Below are 19,130 nucleotides of genomic sequence, written 5' to 3'. Positions count from 1 at the left end.
GTGGCTTCATATAATTTGGGAGAGTGGAGAAACACATACGAAGTATCTTCAGGGTTAAACAGGATAATGATCCTGTTAATGTAAAAAGGGACAGATTTTCAATCCTGTCCGTGTAAAAAGGGTCAGATTTCCTTTCCACTGGGACTAGTGTAAACTGCATAAATATTTTTCCAGGCAGTATGTAATGGGTTTTTTCTAAATTATCTGATTTTGCTTAGATACAGTTATCCTTGATGACCACTAGGTTTATACCAATAAAAAGGATTAGAGAAAAATAATTTTTCTTTAAACTAGTGAGTGGAAAGTTAAAAAAATATATACTTCTGTATTTTGCAAAGAAAAGGCACAGATTTACATGTTAAAAACTGCTGCTCAGAGCTGCAGGTGGCAAAGCAAGGCAAACAACACAAACGATTCCATTAGAGCAAAACACGGTCATTTGGGAATTTATTTTTTGGCAAAACACCGTGAAGCACAGCTGAGGAATGCTGTATTTTGAAAGGGAAAGGGCAACAGGATGCATCTCTTTTCTAATCTATAAAGGCTGATGTTTGAGGTTTTCTTATTAAAAAACCCATAGAAACGTAGTCCCTGCCCACAACGTACTCAAGCCACTGCTTCGTTTTACTTTTTCTTTCCCTCCAAGGCACATGCATGGGGACAAACATGAAGAAAACCACGAGGTTACTTTGAACAGACACAACACCCTCAAGACAGGGCACACCCTCCGCAAAACTGCAGCTGGTTTAGAGGGTTGGGCAAGAAAGGGATGTGCTCCAAGTCCCTCTGCTGCCTTCCCCAATTCCCCTGTCACCAGTCTGCCACCTCCTCCCGGCTGCACACCACGCCAGCATCCTCCTCGTGCGAGCAGTTGTGCTTGCCGACGTCGGCGTGGGAGCACTCCAGCAGCGTCCTCTCCTGCCCGGAGCACTGGACATCATCCAGAAGAATGCGGAGGGAGGTCCCTTCCCCGAATTCTGCCTTCTTGGTGGCCCGCTCCACGTAGGGAAAGCCCAGCTGGCGGCACACCACGGCGGCGGCGGCCGAGCTCCAGCCGTCGTCGCACACGGTGCCCCACTCGCCGTCGATGTAAATCTCCACCCGGCCCCGGCCGCGGCCGCGGCGCCCCCGCTCCATCAACCGCACGGCGCCGTTCCGTGGCTTCTTCTTCTTGCGCTGCCCCCTCTTCTCTGCTCCCTTCCTGGGCTTGGCGGTCCTGCCACTGGGCGCTGCTGTGGTGGGGGTTCTGAGGTCTGGCCTACCTCCCCATGGGGCCTCGGTCGTGGTCTCCAGCCGGGGTTGGGGTATCGGTGCTTGCATAATAAACTCTGTTGGGGAAAAAATCCGGGAAACCATGAGTCTGTCACTCTGTGGACAATACTTGAAGACAACTATATGAAACCAGTGCTGATTTGTTACTTTTTCAACTAATTTCTTGCAATTTGCCTACTTGATCCCGTTGAGAAGTGACAATGCTCTCAGTGAGCCAGTATTTCCTCAGCAAAAGAATGTCGGCTGCTTTCAGTTAGCAGAGAGGACTTCAGGGCAGAATGCCAACACGTGAGCCCTCTCCCAAAAAGGAAACTCTAAGCAGTTTATTGGCAAATAAGCAAAATCTCAGCCTGGCCCTTAAAGGGTGGGCGCTGGAGTTTCATAGTCAGCAGAGGACTTCCCCACCATAGCCTTCTCTCCTGCAGAAAGCATTCTAAAGACAGGCACTATTTCTGCTCTTCTCTTCATTTCTAAGGATTGGATCATTACCAGAGGAGAGCGTGGCCTCCCCACTGGGTCAGATGCTTTATTCAGAGGAGCTGAAATCAGGAACATTCAAAATCAATTCTCTCTGGCAACTGGAATGTGCAAGAGGAACAGAGTTGCCAGGACAACACATAAAACAGGATTTGAGGTTGGGTTTGTTCTTCCTTATGAAAAAAAAAAAAAAAGAGCCTTGAACTCTGAAGAGCTGAAAATTCTTTGCTGTCACAGTTTCCAGGCATTACTGGACTTGCTTATTCACATGTGCTTTATTTTTAGCTTAAAAATAAGTTTTAGTTTGCCAGAAGGAATCAATTCAGAATTTCTCAGAATAACAATCAACTGAGCTGGGACAGTGTCACAGACATTTGCAAAGACATCATGACTATTTGAATTATATCCCAGATTTATCCACTCTCATTCATCATTTGCTTTGTAGTACAAAGAGGAGGAAAAATATGACTGTCTTATTTGTACTTAATATCTATTGTCCCCAGAAGACAAACCCTTGCAGTGGTCCATTTTTTTTCCAGTTACTGCTCTTTGAAGAGGAATTGTGTTTGTGACATGAAAATATTTCCCTTCTTTGGTAGCTGAGATTCTGAAGGCAAGGAATGGATTTGAAAGGCTTACCTGTGCACAGCTCAGTTGCTGGAGCCTGATCTAGCAAGGCACTTAAAAATCCTGGAACTCATATAATGATCTGTAGGGCTGTATGGAAGCTAGTGGTCACCTGGGACTGCTTTTCACCTCACTGAATCAAGTTGTTATTATATATTACTCTCTGTTAAGCTATTTATAAAATACACTTCCAACAAATGCACTCATCCAGCTAATGCAAGCCACATGCCTTAGTGATTCTGTTACATTTACACTAAATACTAACCAAAACAGTAAATATTTACACCTACACATCCTTGTTTGCATGCTTCAGAATCAAAATGTTCGTATTTGGTTTTCGCCAAAAAAGTGAATTTAGTTCATGAGACACTTCGTAGAATCTCTCCCACCACTTCTGTCTTTTAATTTATGATGAAAACTAACTTGTAAACAAACCCAAAATATCTACTTATATGTATAGTTTAAAAATCTGAACTTTGGACTTGCATAGAGAATAATGTGTAAGCAGAAACAGAGATAGAACTGGTTGAACATGAAACAAGTTACTAATGTTTGGAAACTGCTGCCCAGCTTGCAAACGGGAATATATATGAAGATGTGCTGAATGCTCAGGCATGTCAATAGTCAATAATTAGCCTTAGATCTTGTTTCACCTTAAAGATTCAATCTTGCAAGGTGCTGAGTGCCCTCATTTTTCCCTGAAGCCAGAGCTGCAGGAACTGTCAGTGACTCAAAAAATGCAGCGTAATATGATTAATGTCATTAAAAATTAAATAAAAGTATCCTGACTTTAGAGTATCCTGACTTTATAGTCCCTACAGTAATATTAACTTTGTGACAAAGTCCATAGAATATGCTGACTTTGAAGGGAAGTTGTCAAAGTACAGCCTAGGTACTTAAGTGTGTAAATTAAATGCACAGGGGAAAAGAGCAGTTATACTGCCTAATCTAATCCTGAGATTCTAATGTTGTATTTAGGTTGTTGTGTCTAACATAAATAGTACTTGGCTTGCTGCAACTTCAGCTACATCACTGACTGCTCTTTACTTTCAATACTTCATGCAGTATGAAGCAATCAAGAAGCCCTGGAGGGTTTGGGTAAGCCAAAAGTTCACCTAAATGGCTGATAACTTATTCTTCTGGGAGCATTTTATCATCCCATATTCTCTCACTTTCAACTAACAATGACTCAGCCTTCATCTTGCTCAATGAGCTACTTCCCAACCCTTCAGTAATCAGATCTTTCATCTCTTGAAATACTCCTCACAACCCGAAGCTCTGCAAAAAATCACATGTCACTGAAAAGCATTGAGCACAGGGTCTCCATACAGTTACAGGGAAACCCAGTTGGTGGTAATGAAACAAGTACAATGTAGCATGGAAAAGGGAGATTGTACAGGGCCAGAAACTACAAAGCAAATTTCACATGGCCAGGACAGGGGAAATACTTTATGCCTTATTTGAACCAACTCTTCAGATCCAAAACAGCTGGTAAGAATTAATTTTGAGGATACTCTGAAGAGTGAAGTTCTGGGTGGTCTCCATACATGTGGAGATAGTGCAAGTGTGGAGTTTGTATCTGCTGCCAGCTAAGATGCACCAATAATAAGCAGCAACAGTGACACTCACTCTCCTTTGGCACAAACGGGATGCGCTTGCTTTTTACTTTCACTGGCGATGGCTCAACTCGGCATTTTCCTGGTGGTGCTCTCCTGTAAAAAAAAGGGACACGTACAGTGCACAATTAATTCCTTTCCTCTGGCATCACAAGATGTTGCTTCCCATTGTTTTTCTATGAATGTAATGCTCATTGGAAAAAAATAAATGTCTGTTTAAATGATGCAAGTAATCTCTTACAGTAGAAAGCATAACTAAGCAATCACAGATCTCCACTGATCAAAGTCCAAATATTCACAAGGCAGTGGAGTCCTCTGGCTGTGTTTTCACTTGCCACTATTGAATCCATTAAGGAAATAAAGCATTGGCAAGTTCAAGCACTACAGAAAGAGAGTAGTCAAACTGAAAATAAAAAATACAAAAGTAGATAGTGTGTATTGAACATCTGACATAAAGGTCATGTGTGCACAACTTTTCAGACTGTCTTCACAGAAGGAAAATAACACACTATTATTCATTCAGAAAGCCCAAACAAAGGTAGTGCCAAAAATGTATTAGTTTCAGAAATGAGGTCTAAGTGTCTCCTACAGGGGCTCTCTCTTACTATATATAGTGCATTATTTTGACACAAATTTGTTTGCCATAGAGGTATATCTCACCTCTGAGAAGCTACATGCAGTTCCTCACCACTTTTTCCTATAACAGTTGTCTAGTTAATCCTCAGACTTCTTCAGAGGTTTTCAAATTGGCTCAAAAATGCATGGTGTGTGCATTAGGAGAGTATAACTCCTTTGTTATTAGGATCGTTTGCATCTGCATTTGTGTGGAAGGCAGAGAGCTTTTCTCTCAGCTACACAAGGATGTTTCCTACTTTTATGAATTTTCCTGTGAGTTTTTTCTGTACTCTGCACATGAACAAACCTTCTTTTTAAACTTAAACTTATGACTTGCTTTTGACTTCTGCTTTCCTTATTTTTGCAAAGGTTGCATAATACCAGACTCTTAATACATAGTTTACAGGAACTCTTCTGCTGTGTTAGATAATGGAAAATGCTCCTGACAGAGGAGAGTTGGAGGAGAACACAAGACAGCTCTGGGGTTATTTAACTTTGGGGACTGGTTTCAACATAAAACTAGACAAGTGGTTTTGTTCAAAATGCTCAGATAGCTAAAGCTGTAAATTTAATCCATATAAAACAATAAAAGCTACAAAAATCTCACTCTCCATTTCTGGCTGAAAGCAGCTTGGTGTTTAGCCAATAATAGTAATGCTTAAAAAACAGGAAGATGGAAAAAACATCTGTAAGTCTTCCCATAAAACACAGCTATTCCCTGCCTTGCCCAGTCTCAGATACACACACGTGGAATCCAGAAGGTGTAACAATGGTTCTGTTTTCTTGACCAATCCATTTTTCTCTTTGAAATATTAAAAAAAAATGTACTTTTTGACATTCATTTCTGATTTGCCCAAGAAAGCACTGCAGGTCACGCTGGTCCAGCTTCAGCTGCAGCTGCCTGGCCACAGGGCTCTTGTGGGAGATGCAGCTGGATACAAGGGATGGCGAGGAATTGAGAATAAACACCTGGAGAAAAACTGCCTCCTTTTGGGCAGGAATCTAGAGCAACTTTGCCCAAGAAAGACAAGCTACCTATAAAATACAGCTTTAGCATTCAGGAACAAATCTCCCAACCCACAGGACACCAACAGGCCCCATAACAAGTTGGCACCAGGCAGTGCAGAGCCCCACAACTACCAGAGCAAAGCAGACCCACAATGGGTTGCTCCAGATGTTCCTTGAACAATCTTCACAGAAGGGCCCATCATGGGAGAAGAGTTAGTGAGTCAGACATCACTCACCACATCCACACCTGGACTCACTGCACCACACCCAGGCTTTGCAATGAGAACATCTCATACCTGGAGGTGTCCACCACTTTGTACACCACTCCATTGGGAGCCGTGGCACTTGGTACACCAGTAGACATGAAGTATAATTCCCCTGGGAAGAAAACAGGCACAGCCATGAAAATTTTCTGTGGAGTTTCTGTCCTGTACAGCACAAAGACATTAACTCTGTATCACAGGTCAGAGAGCATTGGGAAATGCAAACCAGCATGGAGGTCTGGATATAGGAGGAAAAAAGGCAGGTTAAAATTTGGGGTTGTAGTGAGAGTTTATCTGCAGTTCATTGGCATAAAATACTCTTAGTGAGTGGGACCTTTTACATAGCATCATATTATTTGGACAAATTTCCACTGCAAGTTCACCTGCCCAGACTTCACTTGTCATCTCATTCTGATCTGTGTCCTTTGACTTCTCTAATGCAAAACAGTCAAAGCCTGAATTACCTTTGCTGAAACGAAATGAAAAGAAATTAGGAAAGTTCACCATCTTCTGCTCATTTGGATGAAGCACTCCTTAGGGTGAATGACAGCAGACTAAGATTTTGCTTTTCCTTTCTTTAGGACACTCACAAAATGAGATGTATCTCACACAAAAGGCATTTGGTTCATCACACCTCTGTCAGGTCACATGGATAGGGCTTGACCTTCAGCCAAACAATGTCCATCACCATTTATTTGACTTATTTTCTCTTAAATGCATTTCTATCCTTCTCCTGTTGTGCAGGGGAGACTGGGATAAGCAGTCCCTTTGGCACTCTTTTGCCAGCTGAAGTGCTTGAGAGGTGCAACAAAAAGGATCAGAGAGAAAAAATAAATTAGCAATATTTAAAAAAAAAAAAAAGAAGAGAAAAAAGAAAAGGAGGTAGTGGAGACATGGAGACTTGTTTAGTGAGCAAGGCAGATTTCTTTGGATGCCCTATGGGTACCCTACAGGGAAGAAGGGAAGGAGCAGAGGGGTCAGAGTGAGCAAAGAAAGGTATGGGAATTGGTGGCAGCTGGTGCTAAGCCTCCCTCCTCCTACCTGTTCTCCTGTGCTGCCCTGGGCTGAGCTCCTCTTGATGCTCCCAGGGTAGAAACCAGCCATCTCTGGCCACCCCTGGCTGGTTTCTTCCTTTTTCTGGTGAGCTTCATTAAAGACAGGCCAGAGGCAGCCTTGATCCAAACAGAGATGGGAAACACCCAGCACTGCATATTGTAGTGCAGTGATGTGTGCTTTACATCCTGCCCCTCTTTCCTGAAAATGATCAGGCAGAGGTATGGATGCTAAGGCCATGAAGCACAGAGGCTACACACATGTGCCCCACAGACATGGCACAGTGCCTGGGGTGTCCTGGACATTCCACTGCCCAGGCACAGGGCTTTTGGCTTTATAATGGCCGTGCAACGAGCCAAAAATATAGATGTCTCCACCAAATAAACACATCGACTACACCGGTCAGATTAACATTCATCAGAGCAACAACCCCAAAACTCAAATACTTCCGCGAAGAAAACCTTGTTAAAATAAACTGAAAAAATAATAAAAATTAGATTCCCAGCACACAAAACGTTCAAGATAAAGCTGTTCACTGAAGATAAAGCAACCTCACTACACTGTTATCAACAAATTTTTTCCCATTACTATAAAGCAAACACAAAGCAACTAACTACCTCTGAAAAGATACTCCAGCCCAAATCTCCACTCAGCTCTGTTGTACTTAATCAAGGTACACATGAAAAGTGCAGGGCAGAAGGGTGACAGTGTTTAACCCCCACTTTGTCCAGAGTCTGTTGACAGATGCAGGACAAGGGACATGATTCCCACGTGCATGAGCCAGGGCCACCATTAACAGCTTGATATTGCACTTGACATTAAGATGATTTGAACTAAGTTACTTGATTTTAGAGTAAGATATCCTTCTCACCACAGCACTGTGAAATATCTCTAACTTCCATGAATATTAACCATTAAAGAAATTGGAATTTAACTCAAAAAAGAAAAAAAAAAGAAAAAAAAAGAAGTCAAACTTTCAGTATAATAACTTAATTTGGATGATTTATATTTACAAAATAAAATTTGCATTCATATTATTTGTGCAACATCCAAACTTGACATAATCTGCAGCAAAACCAGATTTTTAAAAGCTGGGGCATTCTGGAAGCAGGTGCTTGTGACTGTGAGCCAGGACCACCCTGAAACAGAGCAGAACACAACTCCTGCGTTGCTGGGTCACACATGTGGTGTGTCACTCAGCAATGGTGTTGAACACTGTGGGGCTCGTGCTCCCCCCATTCATGTCCAGAGGCTGCAGGGGCTGCACGCTCTGGAATAGCCTTGTACAGACAATGGGAGCAACCAACAACTTTCACCCCAGGATTCTTTATTTCCTCCTTTTCAAATCACAGCATCTCCCTTCTAGAAAGCAAAATTTCTCCAGTTTTGAAAACACAGCTATGCAAAGCTCCACTGAGACTTTCAGTCCTGTGCAAGGGAAAATCCCAGGTGACACTAATAAAATATGGACTTAAGCAGTCTTTTGCTGATGCCTCACTCAAGACATAACACAGAGCTTTCATTCTGCTTCACCTTGAGAGTTACAAATATCCCAGCCCAGGGTGAGCAGGTACATAATTGCTGTTCATGACATCTGCTTCCCTGTATCCATTAATAATGCCCACAGCCTTCTTGACTAGCCAAGAACATAGACTTGCTCACACTTGAGTATCAGCTTCTCAGGCTGCCAGGGCCTCCATTCCCCACAGCGCAGTACTGTGAAGAATGAGGTTTCTTTTCTAAGCTGTGTTTTATTCTACTTGCCCCCACTATTCCCTGCTTTCCAGAGGGTAGATATGCAGGCAGTAGCACAGTCCAGTGCACCCAGAATCAGTCCCAAGGGAACTGACTCTCCAATTCTCCCTGCAGGCACTCTATGGCACACAGACCCCAAAAATTAGCATTGTAACTTTGGTTTGGTGTTTGAGAGATGCTGGAAATCTCACCCACTCATTTTAAAGACTGATAGACTCCTGCTCTGCCTCCCCACCATCCGCTGCTCCCAGGAGCCCTCTCTGATCCCTTCTCTGGTGTTTTAGTCTGAAGAGGAAACACAAACATGTCATCCAGTGTGACAAAAAAGTTAAAAGATTACCTGCTTCATCTTCAGCGAAAGAGATGATGTATTGGTAATAGTTATTGATAAGCCCAGGGAACATGCACGTTTGTCCTGTCCCCATGCAGATTTCACTGTACTGCCACTCTCCAGTAGCATGATCCTCCTTCAAAGACATCAGGCGTCTGCAAGGCAAAAGAACACTTCCACAGCCCAACCAAGGTGATTTATGAACACTAACGTGGACACCTGAAAGGATGTTTAATGCTTCCTACCCACAGTAGCTGCAACAGGAACTGCAGCTTCTCTGAAAAATGAAGAACTGTTAATGCATGCTACCCCTTGTCTTTCAGTGGCAACACAAACCCATTAAAAAAAAAAAGAGGGCAGGGTTTAAGTACCATAAGATTTGGGGACATTTTGGCTAGGGGTACAACTTGATGAGTGTCCAAAGTGTTTACTTACCCACTCATAAAATCGCCAAATATGTACAGGCCATTCAGGTTTGGAGACTCACAGCCCCGATAGACATAACCTCCTGTAACAGATTTCCCCATTTTGTGTGGATATGCATAAATTGGGAGCACATCATCTGCAGGGCAGAAAAGATCTGTGACTTGTTTGACATGCACTGCAGAATAGCTGTTTATCTAGGTTATTCTGAGACTAGCAGCGTGCAGTCAGGTTCACTGGAGCACCTTCTATTTAAATGAAGTGATGACAGAGTTGTATTTAGTTTGATATTCACCTTTTTGGAATCACATTTGATAGGCCTGCCCATCACCAAGACTCACTGAGACCTCACTGCTCTCTTGAGTCCTTCTCCCACTACAGCCCATCTCTTTTAGTGCCACTTCTGGCCCATTTCTACAGAGCCTGGGTGGTTTCGCTAAGAATTCGCAGGTTACTCTTGGAGTCACCACATCCATGCAGGAGATATTTGCTCAGTGCAGCTTTTTTTAGGTGGTGAAAGGAAAAAAAGAGATGAGTAACTCCAGACTGCAGGCACTGATGAAAAGATATGTCAGATGTCAGCACAAATAGCTTCTCTTCCTCTGAGATGGGGGAGCTGACTTGAAAGGGCCATCAAATATTTATGGTATGGCAGAGGCTTGATGTAGTACTGGCATATTCATTTAAAATATAAGTTAAAATACAAGACAGACATAAAACAGAGGGAGATGTCCTGAGTTTGAGGGTCTTGATTTGGTGCCTTCTTCCCTTTCCTTTGAAAACTCCTGGGTCACAGTTACCTCATGGTACCCACTCCTTCCTGTCCTCACAGCCTTTCTCCCTGACTGTGTAGCAAATGCCTCAAGGAGCAAACCTGGCCACTCTACCAGTGAGGAACTTGCACCAGAGGCATTTCATCTAAAGCAGGTGTTTTCTACACTTCAGCTGTACTTATTCTAAAAGGGCTGTGACATTTCACTGTTCTAACAAAAGGGTCTCTAAAGGCATCAAAAATTGTTCTGAATCCCTGGAGACCTCAGTACAGTGCCTGCCACGAATGCTCACGTGATGCTGTCACACAGGAGAGTGCTAAACGAGCTGTTTGACAACTGCTTCAGAAAGGGAGTGTGAAAAATCTGCTCCCTGTTCTCAAAATTTTTATGAAAAATACTTCATCACTACCATCATAATTATAGCTAAGTTAATAAAAGGGAGAATGTTAAATAACAGCACATAGGACATAGCGTGTAGAAGAGAAAAAAATCAGAATCTCAGCTGATGCAAATCAGTTCCAGCCCACTGCCCCCCTGGATCTCTGGGGAGAGGCTCCAGCATAAGATGTGGTCCACATCAGACCTTGCAACACAATATGCTCTGACTTCACACGTGCACTGGAATTTAGCCAGCCAGCAAATACCCTGAATCCAGTTTTGAACAGTTTAAAAAATTGAAAAAAAAATAAGCTTTGCCTTTTTGACATAGCTAAAAGAACATACATTCAGATACCTGCAAAGCAGGCAGTGTGCATAAGGGTTGATCAGCTTACATAATATGTTTTTGCTCTTTTTTTCAAAAATAAGGAAACTACTTGTGAGTTATGGAGAAAAATACAATTGCTCCAAATTTTTCTTGCTCTTACATGAAAGCTTATTTCATGTGGCAAAGATGAAATTGTCCCCTTGTCACAGAATTACCAAGTAATTTGACTAACAACACGGATCACCTAGAAAAACAACAGCTAACCTGTTTCACTTTCCTCCTAATTCAGAAACAATAACATTTGGACTTTCAATATTTATGTCCAAGTCAGTTCCCTTCTAGACTGAGACAATATAGATTTACATCTCAAAGAGGTATGTTACCAACCAAGCAGCCAGGCTTTGAGGGCAGGAATTAAAAATGATGGTACAGAAAACTGTGCAGTGGGAGATGCAGGTAATTTAGAGAACACATCTATTTACCCATTGAAGAGTTGGCGCAAAGTTTTTTGTCATAACAGCTGAACCCTTCCCTCGCTCTCCAGCCGTAATTTTTCCCTTTCTCGACGATATCAATTTCTTCATATTTATTCTGCCCCACATCTCCGCAGAAGAGCCGCCCTTTCCCCTCCTTGGTGTGAGGGTCACCCCGATCAAAAGAGCAGCGCCACATATTCCTCACTCCGTAGGCATAGACCTCAGGGCGAGCCGTAGGGTCGTGGACAAAAGGGTTGTCAGGAGGGATCCGGTACAGGGGCCCACGGTCGTTGTTGTTCACATCGATCCGCAGCACTTTGCCCAGTAGGGCTGATCTGTATTGGGAGAAGAAAAGAGAAAGAGGAAAAGATAAAGAAATAAAACTAGACCTTGCTTAAACATCAGAGACGGGGGTTTTGGAAGGTGTAGGGTTTCATTCTTTCTGTCTTGAAAAAGACGAGTCTCTGAATATCTCTGAAAAAAACAACCGTTTCAAGATAATTTCTTTTGCCTCCAAACAGCCTTCAGGTGGCTGGCATTGACTTCCCACACCCCACTGCTCCGTGGAGCAGTGCTGGTAGCCTGGAGCTGCGACAGGGGTGGATCCACACTTACTTGTTCTGGGCATTTCCAAAGGTCCCAAAAGGATCCCCAGCCATGCCTCCATCTCCAGTGAATATATAGAGATATTCATCATCTCCAAAGAGCAGCTCTCCTCCGTTATGGTTGGAAGCAGGTTCTTCTATTTCCAGGATTATCCTAAATGAAAACAGGGAGAAGGTAATTATCTACGCCAATTACCTAAGCAAAGGGCAGAGCAATGTCATGCCAATGCTGCCCTTGACAGATGCCAAGGTTACAGGTCAGTTTTGATACAAATTCCTCCACATCCACATTACTGAAGTTTGCTTGGCCATAACTAATTTTCTAACCTTAAATAGTTCCAACATATTTTCCAGATTACAGAAATGCCAAATTGTGCAATATGGAAAATCTGTGAAATCACACGACAAGATATATTTTTAATTACTTATACTTTTCCTCTGATTCTTTCTTCCTCCTTGTTAAAGTTCTTTTTTATTTTTCTTTATATTTCTCAAAGAAAAGGCACCTGAGTTTATATCCAGTCGTAAACTGCAAGAGAAAGGACTCTAGTCCATCTGTGCATCTGTACAGCATTTGGCACAATCCTGACAGGCTCTTTCAAGGCAAACATAAAACTTTTCAAACATTAAGGAATAGTTGAATTCTCAGAGAGAGAAGAATCCTTAAATGAGAATTACACACTCAGGACCTTATGAGTTTAAAGAGCAGTTAAAAGCAGCCCTACCAAAAAACTGACATTTTGACAAAGGTTATTCAAAGGAGTACCAACAAACTTTACCTTAATATTAAACCCAAACTCTCTCTTTTATTTGTTTATTTTATGCACCTTTCATAGTAAGGAAAGGGTAAAATATCTAAAGTATGATCTTATAGAATGGTAAAGCCACAAATCTATGCAGTGAAGGTTTCCAGGTGTAACAACTGAAGTTTATTTCACTCCAGCTTTTAAAAAAAGTCCAGATTTCATGCTCGCAGTGCATGAAAAAAAGCAAATTATAATATTCACTTATACTGCTTCATTTTTAGCTAGTTTTTTTTCCCATCTGAAATACTGATAGTTATTGTGAGTTGTGGGAAGGAACCCAACTACGGAGTTATTGTCACCTCCTTTTAAATGTCACCACCTCTGTGATAAGGTAATTGTGCAAGAGTGCACAGACTCCAACTAGAAGAAGGAGCAAAGGAGGATCCCGTGCAGACACAGAGGTAAATCTTCCTCAGCCTCCCAAAGAAGACGGAAAAAACCCAAAATACATTGAGCAAGTATCTGAGGATAAACAGACACACGCCTTTGTGCCGAGACAACGCACACCACATGTCAGCCTGAGCTCCCTCTTGGGCAGCATCACAGGATGAAGTCAGTGGGACCTGTGCCTACACAAGCACAACAGGACCACAATTCTGTTTCCTTAAGCTTTTGCTGTACTAACCATAAGCTAAATAAGCAAAGAAAATGTTACAAACATAGACCCTGAGGATTTTTAAACAAGACAGCTCATAGGCCCTGACATCTGCACATTTAAGGTCCTGACTTGCTTTCCTGAGGACCACATTTAATTCCCCTCACCTGTCATCTACAGTGCTGCTTACACTGAATTGCTCTAATTGCTTTATAAACCAGCATCCCCTTTCTATCATTAGGCTACATGCATTTTTGAGCTAGAATCATCATCCACAGCTGAGTATTTGGAAAGCCCCTGATTCAAATCACATATCAAGAAATTATCTTAGCATTCATAACTTTCAAGGATCTCTTAAAACAGTGGATCTATGACATGGTTAAATCTATAGATTGACTCCACAAACAAGACGCATATTAATGTGGATCAACTGCAGGACCAGACTCAAACAAATGACATTTCCAATCAAAATGCACTTCGTAATAACATAGTGGCTTGCATTTTATTTAATTTGATGTTAAATTTCTAATATCACAGGGTTGAGGTGTTGTTCAGATAAAGAAACATGGGACCAAATCCATCTTTGGTCTGGCATCACTCAGTTTGCTCATACTGATTTTGGAAACCTTTGGCTTCAGAATGAATTTGCCAATGTCTATTTTAAAGTGTAATCATAACAATAAGAAAACCAACCAACAAAAAAAAACCAAACCAGAAAAAACTCCACACCCAACCAAAAAACCAAAATACTAACTGTAAAATAATGTTTCATCCATGTTCAGTTAAATCCTCTGACATACTAGAACTGAGAATTGTAAATGTTTTATCCCTGAACATTTGCAGTTCATCCATGGAGGACACACACATTCTGTACTTCAACATGCTAGACATGGACTTGGACTAACGTGCTAACACACTGGATTGCAAGAACAATATTAAGCTAAATAAGTCCCATTCATTAATAGCCTTTAAAAATGCACAAGTTGCCCTCTGAAATCTTAAATACATTTGGCAGAGAAATGTGTATACAATACCTTTCAGAATTATGGTCCAAGGCATTCATGTCAGTAGGAGAAATTCTGAACTCACTGATCCGGATTCTCTCTTCGTAACCAACTTCAACTGAATAGTAAACATAAACTTTACCATTAAATTTGAATTTAGGGTGGAAGACAATACCTAGAAACCCTCTCTCATCTCCTTCCCACGGGGAGGTAAGTACGGCTTCGCTGACGTTCAGAAATGGCTTTTCGAGCCTGGATCCATCGGGGAGGTAGGTCCACACCAGGCCAACCTGCTCTGCAATGAAGAACCTGTGGGTGCCATCGTTGGCGTGCACCATTGCAACGGGATTGCGCAGCCCGTTGGCGACCTCCACGAGGCAGAGCTGGAGACAGCCCTCCGCGTCGGCGGTGACTAAGCCCAGGTTTTGGTTAAGGTTCTGGTTAGCCAGCAGGTGTGGGAAGCAGTAGTCGGTGTCCTCCAAGGTCAGATAACGGCAGAGTTTTGCCATGTTGTTTTCCAGTGCAATTAACTCTCGGTCTGCAGAGAGGAGGCGAAAGATGGAGCGGCAGTTCTGCCACACTTGCGTGCAATAGTCCTGGCAAAGTCCTGGTATCGTCCGCACGGGGGTGGAGGGATCTTCGGCATCATATGAGTGAGCTGCATACGGAGAGCATTCCTAGAAGGAGAGAGAAAAAACCTCAGGTCATTTCTTGGACCAGATTTGAAACAGCTGAGCGGTGATACTAAGTGAAGATACTTCATCTTAATTACAAGATACATTGTGGTTTCTTCCGAAGATATGTTGACAGAGAAAAAGATCTTAAAAAGGGGGTTTATCTCAGCATTTGTGGAAATGATCTTCAATATTCCTGGTGAAAGCTGGCTTCCTCATGCTTCTTTATCCAATCACAGCAATGGTGCCTATGTTGCTACATCACCCTAGGGGTGTACTGGAGAAAAAGAGACTTTTCTTTCTTGGATGCTGTGACTTTATCTATGAAATAACAAGAAGATTCATCACAGCACAGAAGTGAAACCAGAGAATTAGTTGAGAAGATTCAGGTCCTGTATCTCCAGAATGATGAGAGAATGGGAAAGGCAACCAGGGCCAAAGCCTGCAACATTCATACCTCATCATCTGATAATCCAGACATGCACCTCAGACATGGATAGGATTTACAGCTTGGAAGGAGTGGAATGAGAAAGTAGAAGAAGAGGGGAGAAGGATGCTCTCCCTACATACACCATCCTTGCTTGGGTTCAGCTACCTTTGCTAGTGGATCTTTGCCTATAGACAGTTTGTATCCCCAGCCAGGAGTGGTGAAATCTCATGATTTCTCATAATCATGACATGGCTCACCAAGTTCTGCAAGGGATTTCCGTGAGCACCAAAGGCCACAATCCAGGCAATGTCCACTGGCCGCACCTGCAGCTCAGCCTTTGTTTATGGAAGGTGCAGCCTTGGAAATCTACCTGAGGACTGGATCAAGTTCAGAGAGTTCATTGTGTTCTCCACAATGAGAACTCTTACAGTGCATTCTCCTTATGAAAAACTGCATTCCAGTAAACTGTCTGTAAATTACAAACTGACCAAAGTGACTCAGTTCTGCTTTGGAAGGGCTTTTCCTTGTAACAAACACACAATATTGTCCAGTTATAATGCATCTTCCCAACAAGCACCTCAAAAGTGCTCTTCAACATGACTCTGTGGAGGCTCAGTTATTTTCACAGGGTAGATAAACAACTGAGGCAAGAAAGACCAGAAGAGAAACTATACTACTTGAATAAATTCTGTATTCTTTGTTCCTAGCTTGCAATTCTTTTTTGACTAAGCAAAGCCAGCTTAGTGAAAAGAAAAAAATAGAGGAAGCTGTTTCTAAATCTATAGGGAGCTATCTCTTAATGCAGATTACAGCACTACTCAGTAGCTGAAAAGATACAACATTTGAGATACTGAACTGTTTAAATTAGCTGATAAGTACACACAATATTTAATTTTTATTTTATTTTCCATTACATACCATAATAAACTGAGGGGCCATATAACAGATCATTAGTGCACAATAAGCTTTCCTCCTGGAATGTCAAGCCATTCATTGCAAAATGAAGGTTATTATGCCCTCAAATGAGCAGCAATGAATGTGGTAAAAAGAAGATTGCGTGTGACACAAATTATTGAAATTACACAGGCAGACTGGGTAATGCACTCGGCTCAGTTACGTGAGGTGTGCCAGGGAAAGGGACAGAAAGAGAGGGAGTGTTAGTCGATTCAGTTGTAATGACTGAAAATTTGGCCTTAGAAAGCAAATTGAAATGAGACAGAAAGGGAATTTGATGGGGGGGCTGGGTGAGAGCTCAATATGTTGTTGCCTGTGGAGGTTTCTCATTCAGAGGAAGGAGGTCCCTCCGTTGAGTACCCTGGTGTACCTCAGTTCTCTGAATGCATCTTTCACAGCAAGCAGTGATCTTATGCATTATAAAGCAATGCCCTGGCTTTAGATTCAGAATTAAAAGTAGTCCAGAAGTATGGCTTCCCTGTTGCTTTGCCTTGCAGGCTGTTCACACCAGCCTCAGGTGTGTTTGAATAGCAATTGTGGGCAACTTCTTCCATCCTTACCATATTTCTGGTGGCACATGGCTAATTACAGCAGCATTACACCGACAGTGATATTCAGAGATCTATCACTAGCCAGACAGTACCCAAGCATGGGCCTAGGGTATTTTCCAGACACATGTGAAATATTTTCCAACTTTTATTCCATGAGAGATGGAGCCTCATGCCTGATCCTGAGTTTCTCTGCTTCTGAAGCAAATGTTGTGGTCCTTCACCCTTCACATTATCCTGTCATGTTCACTTAGCTCAAAATACCAAGAAACTCTACCCTTAGTCACAGCCCAGCATCACTAATAGTTCTAAATTCTCATTTCCAAATTACGTGGTCTGTTCATTCATTTTAAACTATGATGTGGTCCAAAGACCAAGGAAACCAATGGACAAACAATCAGTAACTTCAGTAGCACTGAAAAGGGTTTGCACTATGAAAATGACTCATCAGAAAACAAAATAAGTCACATTAAGACAAGCCAGCCAAATCCATCCTATCTATTCCAGGAATTCAGTGGCAGCTACTTATCTGAGGAATTACAACAGTCTGAGTCTGAAGGAACACCCACATCAAACAATGGCTTATTTACTGTTGCTGTCAGCCTAGAGGAAGCAACAGAACTCCTCAGAAAAGCATTTAACTTTCACCTTTTCCCTGACCTTCCTTGTCCACCTCCATCTGGAAACTCAAGCCTTCAAGCAAGATTTTCCTTGAGAAGCAGAACGAGGCATCTTCTCTTCCATAGTACGAGAGAGAATAGAAGGCTCCAGGGTAATCTTATAGCACCTTCCAGTATCTAAAGAGGCTACAAGAGAGCTGGGGAGGGACTTTTTACAAGGGTGTTTAGTGATACAACCAGACAAACTGAAGAAGGGTTGATATAGATTAGATATAAGAAAGAAGTTGTTTACAGTGGAGGTGGTGAAACACTGGAGGAGGTTGCTGAGAGACACGGTAGGTGCCCCATACATGGAAATATTCAAGGACAGGTTGGATGGGGTTCTGAGCAACCCTAGTTGAAGCTGTCCCTGCTCATTGCAGGGGGTCTTGGACTAGATACCCTTTAACGCAAACTATTCAATTATTCTACAAATTTAAGAAAAGATAAGAATCCTCACCACAACTGTAAGCTGAGACACTTGTCAAAATAATTTGAGAGAAATCATGAATTGTGAGCAGAAGTGTGCTCAATAAGCCACAGAACCCCACTTATTAATTCAGGTCTAGGATACCAATTGTATATGCAATGGATGAATGGAAGCATAATGTTCTAGATTGTTTGCAACATCTGAACTTCCATTTCATGCTTGTGCAGCCAGAGGTGGTATTTTGTAGCCACATCTGGGCTGGTGATGCACTGAGCTCATCTGAACATTTTAGTGAATCATTTCTCCCGCATTGAAATATCTCTATTTCTGAACACGGTTTCAGTTGGCTTTCTGATGAAAACAGGAGATTTAGTTACTGCTTCCAGAGGCAGGAGTGCTTATCAGGCACTGCTAACTGCTAACTAACATTTGCTATCTGCAAATGACTTTTGGACATTGCTTGTTTCAGGAATATATTCAAAGTTTTTTTGCTTCCAGTACAATGAGAGATGAAATAGAAGTCAGGTCTCTAGAAGCTGATGTGGAAAAGGGTTGTCTTTCTTTTCACGCTTTCAGGAACACAAGAGGTACCCTGCAAAATGCTAAGAGCAGGATTTCTGAAAAGCCACTTTGATCCTGTCCGAGCAGAGCAGACGAGACTCTGCTGTCTGAATTAATTTAAGATTTACACTTGCACAGCGCAGAGCCTCCACTGTTCTGTCTCAGGGGCATTTTCATACATGTGAGGGCACCACTGATGATAGGGTCAGAGGCTTTGCTCTGTGCAGACTGTGATCCTCCTGTTATCATATCTGGCCACAGAACATCAACCCTGAGTGGAAATTCCTCCCTGTGCAGGATGGCCATCACAGAGGTTTCTAGGCCACATCCTCAGGCATTTCTCTGCGCCCATCATCAGGACTGTTAGCACCTGGCACATGCTAAAAGCATCTCTGGATGGTGTAACCCAAAGCAAAGAAACCCACCTGACCCCATTAATTGGGCATAACAAGGAGCATGATTTATGCAG

General features: G+C 42.3%; 1 protein-coding gene across 1 annotated transcript in view; it reads right to left on the bottom strand.

The window, feature by feature from the left end:
* Positions 1 to 336: 336 nt before the first annotated feature.
* The window catches only part of HHIPL1 (HHIP like 1), a 45,100-nt gene continuing 26,306 nt past the window's right edge, over positions 337 to 19,130 (bottom strand). Inside the window, exons 3-10 of the mRNA XM_032691289.1 lie at positions 14,436 to 15,082; positions 12,011 to 12,154; positions 11,402 to 11,730; positions 9,453 to 9,579; positions 9,027 to 9,172; positions 5,912 to 5,993; positions 4,006 to 4,088; positions 337 to 1,328 (exon numbers count right to left, since the gene is read on the bottom strand). Of these exons, the coding sequence (XP_032547180.1) occupies positions 811 to 1,328; positions 4,006 to 4,088; positions 5,912 to 5,993; positions 9,027 to 9,172; positions 9,453 to 9,579; positions 11,402 to 11,730; positions 12,011 to 12,154; positions 14,436 to 15,082 (2,076 nt within the window). The 3' untranslated portion in view covers positions 337 to 810. The remainder of the gene's footprint in view (positions 1,329 to 4,005; positions 4,089 to 5,911; positions 5,994 to 9,026; positions 9,173 to 9,452; positions 9,580 to 11,401; positions 11,731 to 12,010; positions 12,155 to 14,435; positions 15,083 to 19,130) is intronic.

The sequence above is a fragment of the Chiroxiphia lanceolata genome, chromosome 6 (genome assembly GCF_009829145.1).
Source record: "Chiroxiphia lanceolata isolate bChiLan1 chromosome 6, bChiLan1.pri, whole genome shotgun sequence".
Taxonomy (NCBI): domain Eukaryota; kingdom Metazoa; phylum Chordata; class Aves; order Passeriformes; family Pipridae; genus Chiroxiphia; species Chiroxiphia lanceolata.
The sequence above is the reverse complement of the archived record's forward strand: the minus strand, read 5'-3'. Positions and strand labels throughout refer to the sequence as shown.